A 14,030-nucleotide genomic window follows, 5' to 3' on the forward strand; every position below is an offset into this window, starting at 1 on the left:
TCCCTCCTCAGGCCCTACGCTACCAGCACTCCTAGCTGTCTTCGAGACACCACTGACTTCCTGAGGAAACTACAATCCATCGGTGATCTTCCTGAAAACACCATCCTAGCCACTATGGATGTAGAAGCCCTCTATACCAACATTCCACATAAAGATGGACTACAAGCCATCAGGAACAGTATCCCCAATAATGTCACAGCAAACCTCATGGCTGACCTTTGTGACTTCATCCTCACCCATAACTATTTCACATTTGGGGACAATGTATACCTTCAAATCAGCGGCACTGCTATGGGTACCCGCATGGCCCCACAGTATGCCAACAATTTTATGGCGGACTTAGAACAATGCTTCCTCAGCTCTCATCCCCTAATGCCCCTACTCTACTTGCGCTACATTGATGACATCTTCGTCATCTGGACCCATGGAAAAGAAGCCCTTGAGGAATTCCACCCTCATTTCAACAACTTCCATCCCACCATCAACCTCAGCCTGGACCAATCCACACAAGAGATCCACTTCCTGGACACTACAGTGCTAATAAGCAATGGTCATATAAACACCACCCTATACCGGAAACCTTCTGACCACTATGCCTACCTACATACCTCCCAGCTTTCATCCAGACCACACCACACAATCCATTGTCTACAGCCAAGCTCTACAATACAACCACATTTGCTCCAACCCTTCAGACAGAGACAAACACCTACAAGATCTCTATCAAGCGTTCTTACAACTACAATACCCACCTGCTGAAGTGAAGAAACAGATTGACAGAGCCAGAGGAGTACCCAGAAGTTACCTGCTACAGGACAGACCCAACAAAGAAAACAACAGAACACCACTAGCCATCACCTTCAGCCCCCAACTAAAACCTCTCCAACGCATCATCCAGGATCTACAACCTATCCTGAAGGATGACCCATTACTCTCACAGATCTTGGGAGACAGGCCAGTCCTTGCTTACAGACAGCTGCTCCCCAACCTGAAGCAAATTCTCACCAGCAACCACACACCACACAACAGAACCACTAACCCAGGTACCTATTCTTGCAACAATTAACTTAAGCTTGAATAAAGACTGGGAGTGGATGGGTCATTACACAAAGTAAAATTACTTCCCCATGTTTATTCGCACACACACCCACCCCACTGTTCCTCACATGTTCTTGTCAACTGCTGGAAATGGCCCATCTTGATTATCACTGCAAAAGGTTTTTTCTCTCCTGCTGGTAATAGCTCACATTACCTGATCACTCTCATTACAGTGTGTATGGTAACACCCATTGTTTCATGTTCTCTGTGTATATAAAATCTACCCATTGTATTTTCCACTGCATGCATCCAATGAAGTGAGCTGTAGATCACAAAAGCTTGTGCTCAAATTTGTTAGTCTCTAAGGTTCCACAAGTACTCCTTTTTTTCTTTTTGCAGATACAGACTAACACGACTGCTACTCTGAAACCATTTAATGCAGCATCTACTCCATCACTTCTGCCTAAGGGAAACGAAGTCCACTGATGAGAGATCTCCGTAGTACAAGAGAGATTCAGGGCTAAGTTTTTAGTCCTCACGCTTATGCAAATTGTCCTATGCATCGGTGAAGGCCTAATTTGAGCAAGAGCTGACTCTTGAGTTGACAGGATAGGCTCCTTTAATGATGCTTACGGGGTGCACAGCAGAATAAGTAGCAAGAGGCACAGAAAGCTTATATGACTGCATGAGGCACCTTTGTACAGTAACTCCTCACTTAAAGTCGTCCCAGTTAACGTTGTGTCATTGTTACATTGCTGATTGTCAAGGTTCCTTTCCCACTCTGAACTTTCGGGTACAGATGTGGGGACCTGAATGAAAGACCCCCTAGGCTTATTCTTACCAGCTTAGGTTAAAACCTTCCCCAGGGTACGAACTTTGCCTTGTCCTTGAACCGTATGCTGCTACCACCAAGCGTTTTAAACAAAGCATAGAGAAAGAGCCCACTTGGAGACTTCTTCCCACAAAATATCCCCCCAAGCCCTATGCCCCCTTTCCTAGGGAAGGCTTGATGATAATCCTCACCAATTGGTACAGGTGAACAGAGACCCAAGCCCTTAGATCTTAAGAACAATGAAAAATCAATCAGGTTCTTTTAAAAGAAGAATTTTAATTAAAGAAAAGGTAAAAGAATCACTTCTGTAAAATCAGGATGGTAAATACCTTACAGCGTAATCAGATTCAAAACAGAGAGAATCCCTCTAGGCAAAACCTTAAGTTACAAAAACAGGAATATACATTCCAACCAGCACAGCTTATTTTACCAGCCATTAAACAAAAGGAAATCAATCGCATTTCTAGCTAGATTACTTACTAACTTAACAGGAGTTGTGAGGCTGCATTCCTGATCTGTTCCTGGCAAAAGCATCACAGGGACACAGACCCTTTGTTCCCCCCCTCCAGATTTGCAAGTATCTTGTCCTCTTATTGGTCATTTGGGTCAGGTGCCAGCGAGGTTATCTTAGCTTCTTAACCCTTTACAGGTGAAAGGGTTTTGCCTCTAGCCAGGAGGGATTTTATAGCACTGTATACAGAAAGGTGGTTACCCTGCCCTTTATATTTGACACTGATCAATGAGGGAACATGCTCATTTAAAGTTGCGCAATGCTCCCTTATAACGTCGTTTGGCAGCCGCCTGCTTTGTCCACTGCTTGCAGAAAGAGCAGCCCATTGCAGCTAGTTGGTGAGGGCTTGGAACCAGGGTGGACCAGCAGCCCCCCTAGTAGTTCCCCGCTCCCCTAAGTTCCCTGTGCGGCAGCCGCCCAGCAGGCTACCAATTGCCGGCAGTTCAGCTGTCCCTCCCCCCACTGCCATGTGCTGCTCCTGCCTTCTGCCTTGGAGTTGCTCCCGGGAGCCTCTTGCTTGCTGTGAGTGGGGGGGGCTAATGTCAGGGTGTCTCCCTGCTCCTGCACCCCGCTTACCCCATCTTCCATCGAGCGGGGGGACACAAGACAGGGCTCGGACGGAGGGAGCTTCCTGTCAGCAGCTACCGTTTCAGCTTGCTAATTAACTTAAAAAGGTAATGTACTTAAGAGTGGCGTCAACGTACTTAAAGGAGCAATGCACATCTCTCTCTCTCTCTCTTTCTCACACACACACAGGGGGTGTGTCTCTGTCTGCCATGCTGTCTCCCCTCCCTCCATTCCTGCTGCCTTGTAGAGTGTGAGGCTACATTAACAACAATGGGTTAACCCTTGGGGGTTCAGCCAATTGCTAGTTCATCATTTAGCAATAAGGCGTCCCCTACGATGTATCCCATCCTCTGACTTCACCACCTCAATCAAGCTTCACAATCATCATCGCTGTGTACCAGTATTAAATTGTTTGTTTAAAACTTATACTCTGTGTGTGTGTAATAAAATATAGTCTTTTGTCTGGTGAAAAAAATTTCCCTGGAACCTAACCCTCCCTATTTACATTAATTCTTATGGGGAAATTGGATTCGCTTAACTTCGTTTCACTTAAAGTTGCATTTTTCAGGAACATAACTACAACGTTATGCGAGGAGTTACTGTACTATATATACTACCTTACCTCCACAGTATTCTGTATCTTATGCAATTCACATAATTGTATGCTGCACTCTGTACCATGCACTCTATGGCTTGTAACATGCAATTTGCACCCTATGTACCCCATTTATTCAGATTCAGCTAATACTGGTGAAAGTTCACTTTTCTTTTATCTTTTTTTTTTTTTTTAATCATGTTGTCGGTTCGTCAGCTCAAATTGAAATTGTCACTGTTGCATCACCCCTCTGCACTTCCTTGCCAGTTGCCATCAGAAAAGTTTCCACATTCTGTATTTGAAAAGCCAGTGGTCAATGGAGAAAGAAATTGGAAAGAAATAAATTAAGTGCTGGTGCATAGAGTTGGAAGGGAAATGAGAGGCAAATCATCAATTTGGCATGCATTCAGATGCCATTTTAATGAAAAGGGAGATACTATGTCTGTATGTGTTGCATGTGTCACGCAAAATAATTTGTACTTTTTAGTAGCCATAAAACCAGTACTTCAAAATTATTTAAACATAACCTGATTCTGGTCTACATTATTTATTATTTAAACATAAATAATGTAGACCATTCAACATAAATGTAGACCAGCATCAGGATCCAGTTTGCTGAAGATATTTACCAAGCAATGTGTCATTATCACATGAAGACAAGTGTGACTCAGGAATTATTGAAGTGTGTAGCAACAGATGTAAGACCTTTCGAGGTAGTCCGTGGCAAGGGCTTCCTTGCATATTCTCAGTGTTTGATTAACGTGGGTGCCAGATATGGTCAGATGGATGCATGTGCACATACCATAATGTTAGCCCTGCATGCTGCACTTGTGGCATAAGAAAAAAGAAAACAAATCTGAAGCTGGAGCTGAAAAACATGCTTGGCACAGTGAGTGGAGGAGGTTACCCTCGATCTGTGGATGATTACAGAAAGGTTGCATATTTGGGAGTAACTGTTTGTTACGTACAGTCACAACATGGTGGAGCGGGTGCTTTGTGTGACTCGGTTTGAGAGCAGGAAACCAAAAACTGCAGAGAACATTCGATCTGCTGTTTCTTGGGCACTCAGAAGATTTATTTTTTATATATACACAGCAGTACCAACCCGATGGTTTTCGTTATGGCCCGGGGAGCGAACATGGTTGCAGCCGTCGAGTCCTATGTGCAAATTAGCTGCTCAGTGCACATTATAAATACCATACTTGAGCAACAGAAAGAGGAAGCAGTGACCAAACTGATCCACACATGCTGAAATCGCGTTACTTCAGGAGATCTGCACTTCAAAGCAGACTGTAGAAGTCTCCAAAAGGAGATATAGCAACACAATGGAACAGCAAACTACTCCTGGAGGAGATAATTGCAGTGCAGTGGAACAGCATCTATGAAATTCTGACAGAAAAGGGGGATACTCAGCTCATTGATAGCATTGACCACAAGACCTTAAGCACCTTAATAGAGTTCCTTCAGCCCTTCAAGGAACCATCGGATATGCTAGAGCAGTCATCACAGCCCAGTCTCCACATGGTGCCCATTTGGTACAAAAGGCCAAAAACTCATCTCCATTTTTCCACCACTGATGTAGATAGTCTGTCAACCCAAACCCAGCCTTGCAATGTCTCATGGAAATGGAGCCTGTGCACAGAGTAGTGGTTTTTCTGCACCCATAAATGAAGGGGATGAAAGTTTTCACTGAAGAGGAGAGACAGGAAGTTTATCAAGAGACCAAGAAGAATGTCTCATTGCAGCAGAGAAATATTCTTGCAATTAATCTTATTCTGCTTTCATCAGCTACACAGAGGCCATCACCAAAGGAAACGAAATAGTCACATACAGAGTTTTGAGGATTTGGATAGCGATTTGTGGAAGTGACAATGAGCAAGTGTCAGTGTATCCCCCGAAGCTGACCAAGAATGGAGATGTACAACTGCTGGATTGGTGGAGACAACACAAGCACAACTTTCCCCTTCTCAGCCGAGTTGCATGGTTTCGTGTGTTCTATCCCAGCACCCAGTGCACCCTCCCAGAGAGCCTTCTCAGTACCTGGGCACACAATTAATGAGAATCACACTTCACTTAAGCCAGAAACTCTGGATGATTTAATGTTTTTACACAGTAACGTTTCAAAGAAAATCACCTGTCCCAAGGAAGACCTCTAAAATGAAGTCCCGCAATTCAGGGCAAGTAGATAATTAAGCACTGCAGGGCTTGTAATGAAAAAGGTGAGCCCTGCACAAATTAAGCATTGTCTGGGCAGCCGGAGAGCACCTTCACCGCAGTCCTGCACCCATGTAAGGACACTGACCTGGAGTCAGGGAACACCTGCCGTTGTTGTTCCTCTAAAGTTAGTATTTATAAATAGTATTTATAAATTCTAACACTGGCTCAAGCAGGCAGACGCATAGTGAAGGAAGGTACTAAAAGTCCATCACATTTATAAATTTACTCAGACATCTAAATTCTGATATTCAAACCCCCCAGCTATTATAGTCTTGTGCTTCTCTTGAGTGTAAACTACCAACTTGTTGAACTGTGTGTGACTGGATTGGGACCAGAACGTTCACACATTTGTGACCTAATCAGAGTTTTGAAACTACGTTTCCAAGGGTGAGATATTAAAGTGCCGCCTCTAACCTCTCTCTTTTTCTTTTAATTTAAAAGCTAGAGCTTTTTGTTTTTCAGGGAACATGAGACATAGAAGCCAATAATGTGCATTATATGTGAGAGTTAAATGTTTGGTTTGGTTTTCCTCAAGAATCTCTTTACTTAGTAGAACTCTGAAAGGAATCAAACCAGATCAGTGTGAGAGAGAGTGTTCTAACCAAAGGCACGTAAATATTTCCCATTTTAAAACAAGTCATTCTACTAATCCTTTGTGATGAACTTCCTGCAATCCAAAAGAGGGCACTGATGGTCAGGTGATGCCACGTTGTTTCTGAGGTGTTAGAGCAAGACTTTCAAAGCAATCAATGAGATATGGACACCTAATTTACTTGAACACTAGTGGGAATTTGATGTTCATGACTCTTGAGCGGCTTATAAAAATAGACTGAGATTTCTAGTAAGTGGGATTGAGTTGTGCTCCTGTATTTCTCTCTTTTTGTAGTGTCTGAGGTTGTTTGAGCAACGTGCTCTTACTCAGTAGTTCCATAATCAGTCAATCAAATACGTTTATTAAATAATGTGTTCCAATTGTGGGCATAGGCTTGGGAGAATTCAATTTTTTTAAAATAATTTTGAATGATAATATCAGTGTTTATTTTTAAGCATTTTTGTTCTATTTTTAGTGACTGAAATTTTCACAGTAATGGGACATTGTGGTGTGTTCCGGACAGTAGGGGGTCAGCCAATATTTAATAACATTAGACACTGGGACTCAAAGTTGAAGGTTTATAGCCGTTAAAACACAGATGGTCAGTATCACATGTCAACATATACAAAATAAATATCCTTAAATCAAACTAAGTTCTTCAGCAACATTTTTCTTTCTTTGCTTTTCTGTACATTTCAGTTATTCTAGATGAAAATTTTTTATGTTGGTTTGTGTGTATATGGTGAAATTGACATTTACCAATAAAAATCTAATCCGGTCAAACCTAATATGTAACACTTTCCTTTTTCAAACATGAATTACTCTTCACAGGCTCGTTGGAAGGTGAGCACTGCTCGCTCCATTTTATAGACTGGGGGAGAGCGGGCAGGCAGGTTGGTGTATCAGAGGCCTCAGAGGAAATCCAGGATTGTAAACTGAGTTTCTCTTTCTGTACTTGAACTTTCAACCATACCTTTTATGGAAATCATAGTTACTGTAAGTACACTTAGTGCAGCCGAGGGAATACTAGGAAGATAATCCTACTTCTAGTGATGCAAAAAAACTCATTTTGGTGAAGAAATAACTTGGCTGTTAGGCTGTGCTTTCTTGCAGAAGGCTTTTCTCAACAAATGCATCTTGTTTTGTATGTGTGTAGACAAGAAGCTTATTGTTGTAACATTACTAAAATTCTATCCTTAGCATTTTCCTTATCGACCATGCCTGGACATACCGTGTTGAACATGCCCGCCAGCAGCTGTTGCACGTTCCCGGTCTGCTTCACAGAATGGCAAACCTCATGGGAATAGACTTTCATGGAGAGGTCGCGGATGAGGGAGCTATTGAGCAGGTGTTGCAAGAAATGTGGAAATACAACCAGACATACCAGCTGTCTCAAGGGGTAAGTGACTCCTCTAATCAAGAATATTGAACTGCTCTGCTGGATCCTGTATTTAATCATACCCATACATGGATAACTAATACAGATGTCTCTCTCCAATATAAAAACACTCCTTTTTGAGCCATTTAAGAATGGACTGCTGCTCAGAAGAGGGATAGCAAGTGCCTTGCAATTGTAAAAAGCAGTGACAAGCTGCCAACATTTTAACAAAGGGGTACCCATAAAGGTTTCCCTCTTAAACTATGACAAGTTTCATGTAACAAGGAGGCGCATTCAGCAAAGAAGAGGAGTTAGAAGAATGAGAAATCTGTTGGCTGTTTTTCCTTTCTTAAACATTTTCCTTTAATTTATAAGAGAATAAACTCTCTATTATAACAAAATAAGGCAACATACAGTTAAGCAAGCAAACTTGCGTTAAGTGCGTTTGTTAGCAGTCAGTAATCATACATTGTTTGTTTGTAAACTACAATGTGTGTAGGTGTTCTGATAGATACTGTGATGAAGTATGCTGACAAACAAAGCTGTGAAAGGGAATATTAGGATAACTCACTTCTTTAAGTGTTGTGTTTTTTGTTGTTTTTTTTTTAAACTTACTCTTCTGGGATGCAGGGTGGCCTAGAGGATAGAGCAGGGGACTGGAACTCGGGAGATCTGGGTTTTATTCTTGGTTGGGCCACTGGCCTGCTGGGTGACCTTGTGCAAGTCTTTTGACCTCTCTGTGCCTCAGTTTCTCCATCTGTAAAATGGGGATCATGATACTGACCTCCTTTTGTAAAGCACTTCAAGATCAACTGATGAAAGGCACTATATGAGAGCTAGGTATTATTATTACTATTCTACACTTTCTGCTAATCCAGAATTGTCTTAACTTTCATACTATCATCAGTTCTTTCTTCACTGGAAAATTGTTAAATCTTGGTCAGTTGAAACAGAGCACAGTAGTATGGCTTTAGCGTGAGCCCCTAACCCCTTCTTTCTTGCGGCATTCTTTTAATAGCATGATGTGTAAGGGGTGTCTTTCTTCCCCGCTCCCTCCCAGACTGCAGAAGAGAAGGTTCCTGTCTGGTATATTATGGATGAATTTGGATCCCGAATTCAGCATTCAGATGAGCCTACCTTTGCAACAGCACCTTTGTTTTACATTCCTCAGCAAATTGCTTACACTGTTCTCTGGCCATTAAGGGATCTTGAAACTGGTGGTAAGTGTCTGTACATCAAGTAAGTTATCTGTTTTTATCCAAAGTTTGGAACTCAGCTGAATTTACATACCAAACCAATTCTAGCTTACCACAATTCTGGTATAAACTTAAACCACCCCCACCCTCCCAACATCCTGTGTGTCTTTTAAAACACTAATACCTCTACCTTTTCAATGGAAAACCATATGATAGATATAACTTCTCACTCGCTTCGTGACTCGCATTAAAGAGGATGCGGAGGCCCTCCTCTGCCCAGGAAGAATGTTGTTGTTGTTAGAAAGAATTGGAGAGTTTCTCTTCATTGTCCATCTGAACTGCTTTTGTTAGACAGCAGTGGATACAAAAATTACACAAACTACATTACAGGGACATTGTGTGCTTTACTTCGCAGCTTAAATAAAGTAAGGAAATGACAGATTTAAAACTGCTCATGTAGCCTTAATTTGGTGCCCGTCATCTGTCCTGTGCACTGAATGAGGCAGAGCTCCTGGGGGGGGGAAATTAAGATTTGAACATATAGCTAACACTATCAGAATGCATACATAGGGAGCAGCCTAAGTAACTTTTTAAATTACACATTTTAACAAACTACATTTTTTTTTTAATCATTGCAGTTGTCACATAATTTATGGTTTAATTAGGTCATTTGCATGAACGTGGTATGGGAAGATTGTTGTTGGAAAATGACTAGCAACCCTACAATTACTTTTATATCCCATTTCCCCCCCTCCCACCCCCGGTAGAGGAAGTGACTCGTGACTATGCCTATGGGGAAACTGATCGCTTAATCCGGAAGTGTATGTTGTTGCCGTGGGCGCCTACTGAGGTATTGGATGTTAACTATTCTACCCCAGAGCCATCAGAAGATCACTACCAGGTATAATTGTAATGAATCTTTGCTTTTAGGGTCTCTTTTATTAGGACGATAGCTTAAAACCTGGAATTGCTTTGGTTTTGTTTCTCTTCCTGACTGCAATATGAAGTATTAAGATTTCATAATCTAAAATATTGCCTTATATAAATTTTAAATCCTATATAAGACAAAGGAGATGTAGTGAAGCCAGAAATAAAAATATATAGCAGTTCTAAAACTAAAACATTAGTGACTTGCCACATCTTGCAGTTCCCTTTGCTATCTCCCATCCAAACAGAGGCACAGAGTAGTCTAATTCAAAGGCTTCTGACATGCTGTAAACCAAATTATGTGAAATTCATCATGCTAATTCAGCAGTTGGAGAAATTGCTAAATAGGTTCGTCCCGATTGGATTTATTGTTACAGAATATTTGGTCAATCCTGTAATATAGGAAGATTAATTTTTGTATGCAAGGAACAAAATCTTATTTCCAGCCTCATTATTCATTTTATGTTACAGTTCTAAACCAATTAAATACTACAGCAGGGACAACATTTCCAAGATGATGACTCTGCTTTTCAATTATCTTTCCCACAAATACTTCCCTTTTGAGCTTGTGTGCTGTGACAAAGAACTTGGTTATATTGTAAGGGTGTGAGGTGAATGTTCTCTTTTGGCCAATAGGGCTGCAAAAAAATGTGCCAAGACTTTCCAAAACAGGAGCCTAACTTTTATGCATCTGTGGAAACTGTTGATTGGTCATAGGGTGGATTGATTTTAATCATGGTTTAAATCAGCTGTTGGGAAACTTTTGATTGAAATAATTTATTTTAATCATGTTTTGCATTTATACTGCTTTTAAGAAAATAACTTATCCCATTTAAGAGAGGCTGAATCTTATTGGTGAATAACAATTTAAAAATGTTAATTTGCAACTAAACATAACCTTTACACTAAATCTGGTGCTATTTTTTGCTAACCAGGAAAATATGTTATATCTATGTATGTTTATTTAAGCAATTATATAGTTTATCTTTTTACTAGATTAATATTTTACTTTTTCAGGTTCAGTTTGGATGGAAATACTAAATCGATTAAAAATGCACAGAACAGTGTGTGTGTGTTTTGGGTTTGTGGGGTTTTTTTAATTATTAAATTAAATAAAGCTACCTTAAATATGGGGGATACATAATCTCTGTGATAAGGAAAAAGAAAAGTTTATCAAAGTATGTTTTGCATTTAAAACTAATTTATTAAACAAAGGAAGTAATATTGGTAACTAGTGACCAGTCAGAAACCAGATTAGTCTGTTTCCACCCAAACAAATGAAAATACCAAAAATATTCAGTCTCTTATTACATATGTCAGACTTTTTTGAGGGGACAGTATTTGTTTTTGGAGGGCTGTATTTTCTTGGTTTAGAGACTAGGAGCAACATTTCACTTTTAATTTTGATAATGTTTGCTTTTTTGGGCAAATGTGCCTTGAGCTCAGTATAAGGCATTTCTGTGCACAGTTTAATTCGGTTTTATAATGATCAGGTTAAGTTAGAGAAGTAGCATTTCTTGCAGCTGGTTGTCATTTTATCTGTGACAACGCAGTACATCTTTACAAGAGAGATGACCTTTAGATCCCAGTTATTCTCTTTTCCGTCTCATTCTGGTACCCACAAGAGTTGTCATGGGAACAGTTGACCGAAGCACAGGCCGCGTGAGTGCATGTTGCATTTTCATACCAATCAGTTTGATGAAATACCAGTGCAAAGTAACTCTGGGTGCTTGATGACCATCCTGTACACCAAGATAGGACACCATCCATTTTATGCAGCCAAGCAAAATTTAGAGATGAGTGCAAAATATCTGAAAACCTCCCTGAGCACATTTGCAACTCATATTTTACATAAAAAAATATTTTTACAACTAACTTCACTCACAGTTTCTCCACCTTGAAAATATTTTATTTATAATATGTAACTAACCACTTACAGTTCATTAAACTTTTATGGCATCTTACTTTACTGAGGTTTCCTTCAAATTCTGCTGCATAAATTTACAATAATAATCTGTCCTGTCTTGAATCAGAAGGCCAATTTCCCCTTACATTGATCTGAAAGGCTTTAATATTTTGTATAGGAGTGTCACAGACATGATGCTTCTAACACAGAAGCATGTGGCTGGTGGATCACTAATCATCTCACTGTTACCCACTACTAACAGTACAACAAAGTAAACAAAAAAGCTATAAACTTAAACTGGAATATTATTAACACTGAGTAATTTGATTTCTGTAACAGTATTTTGAAGTATTTTAAAAGCAGAAGATTACAATTTAAAATGCAGACTTCTTTCTCACTGGGCAGTGAAAACGAGAAGTAATTTATATTCCTGCAATCCAGTCTCTTTTGGAGATAGATAGGTAGGGTTCTTGTTTAGGCTTTTTGTTTGCATCTTTTAATTATAAGTAATTGAATCCCCAGCAACAATAATTTTAAGGATTAGAATCCTGTATCTGAACTAGATTTCCTGTCCCAGCAGTGTCCTATGTGGGGACAGCATCAGTGTATAATCTCCATTTTCAAGAGCTGTTGTAACTGTATCCGAAGGAACTAATTCATAGGTGCAACTGCTCCAGTTGCATGAGAGACCCTTTGCTTCTCATCCCAGATATCCCACACAGTTCCTTTGATGCAGGTTGCTGCAATGAATGGAGTGTGGCAATTTGTATTTTACAGTCAAATATGCCAATGACGTCATGGATGGGGTTTTCCAAAGCACTCCGTGTTAGTCTACCACTAATGCCTTTGAAGTCAGTGATAAAATTCCCATTTATTTTAATAGGAGCAGAGTTAGGTCAACACAGCCTTCTGATATTCTGGCTGCCTCCCCAGTTTACAGTACATTAAACCATCATTTATGCAGTTAAGCTATACCTTGGCTGTCTTTTTAAAAAAAAAAATCAATTTTTCTCAAACTCCCTTAGGACTCTAATTTATCTTTTGCTAAAAGACAATGTAATTGGCCAAGTGTGCAAGGGAACTTCTATCTAACCTGATGCTAATTTTTTATTTTTTTATTTATTTAAATATAGGAGTGGAGAAAGGAGGAAGGATGAACTCTGAAGAGTTTGTGCTTCAGGGAAACTTCTATATGCCAACACTAATAAAACACCCAAGCACTGTTTTCCGTCCCATTGAATTTTTTACCTCTTGCATTTTTGTTTATTTGTAATTTATTTCTTTTTCACAGCTTCTCTGTTTCCATGCACTTTTTAAAAAAAAAAAAAATCAATTCAATTTTGGCCTAAATTACTGTATATGTTCCTTTAACACGTTAAGATTGTGAGGTTTGATGCAAGTTTTCTCACTCTATTTAACACAAACTTGTTTGTTTTTTCTTTTGTTTTTTAGGCTATTTTAAACAAAAACAAGGAGAAACTGCCTGTGGCTATAAATCCACCAGTTTATGACAAGAATAAAATTTTCAAGTATGTATCTACAAACAAAATGCCTTTAAAATGCTTCCTGACCAGGACAGGTGCAATGTATACAACCTGAATAGGAGGCTTATCCTTTCCGGAAGGTTGGCATAGGTGCTGGGGGTGCTGCCACAACCCCTGGCTTGAAGTGGTTTCCATCACGTACCGGGTTTACAGTTTGGTTCAGTGGCTCTCAGCACCCCCACTATACAGATTGTTCCAGCACCCCTGCACAGGTGACATTATATACAGCTACGTGCTTGATCCACGCTTGGGATTCTGACTGCAGGACTTTCTAGTTCCTTGGTTGGAATCTGTCTAGGAGCAATGGATATTGCCACCTTTATAATTTTTACTCTGAGTTTTAGATTCTTGAAGAGATGCCACCTTCAGGATGAAGGGAATTTAGCACAACATGTTGGTGCTGGGGATCTCTATATTTTATTTATTTTAACTAGTGAATTGAATGTCCATGGGGAAAATGTTAAGTCTTCAGTCTATTCACAGAGCAAGTACAGCAGCAGTGGTACAAGTTTCCCCGTGCTGTCTCACTGGATTAGACCATGCACATTCCATTTCTGATCTCTTCAGTTGCCCCTGTTACCAAAGTGTCACGTTTAAAGCTGGTCAGTTTTTTTTATATATAATATATATTTTTTTTATTTCAACAAAATTTTGGGGAGAATACAGGTATTTTCCCCCCCCTCCACCCCTCCCTCCTGCTTTTCCAACTCTCTTTGGGATATATGCC

At 40.1% G+C, this 14,030-nt stretch overlaps 1 protein-coding gene across 2 annotated transcripts in view; it reads left to right on the forward strand.

The window, feature by feature from the left end:
• TTLL12 (tubulin tyrosine ligase like 12) overlaps positions 1 to 14,030 on the forward strand; it is a 66,793-nt gene that overhangs the window by 27,756 nt on the left and 25,007 nt on the right. For both annotated transcript variants that reach the window (XM_073316866.1, XM_073316858.1), the window contains exons 3-6: positions 7,553 to 7,751; positions 8,791 to 8,950; positions 9,694 to 9,827; positions 13,212 to 13,288. In XM_073316866.1, coding sequence (XP_073172967.1) covers positions 7,553 to 7,751; positions 8,791 to 8,950; positions 9,694 to 9,827; positions 13,212 to 13,288 — 570 coding nt within the window. The remainder of the gene's footprint in view (positions 1 to 7,552; positions 7,752 to 8,790; positions 8,951 to 9,693; positions 9,828 to 13,211; positions 13,289 to 14,030) is intronic.

The sequence above is a fragment of the Lepidochelys kempii genome, chromosome 1 (assembly GCF_965140265.1).
Source record: "Lepidochelys kempii isolate rLepKem1 chromosome 1, rLepKem1.hap2, whole genome shotgun sequence".
Lineage (NCBI taxonomy): Eukaryota > Metazoa > Chordata > Testudines > Cheloniidae > Lepidochelys > Lepidochelys kempii.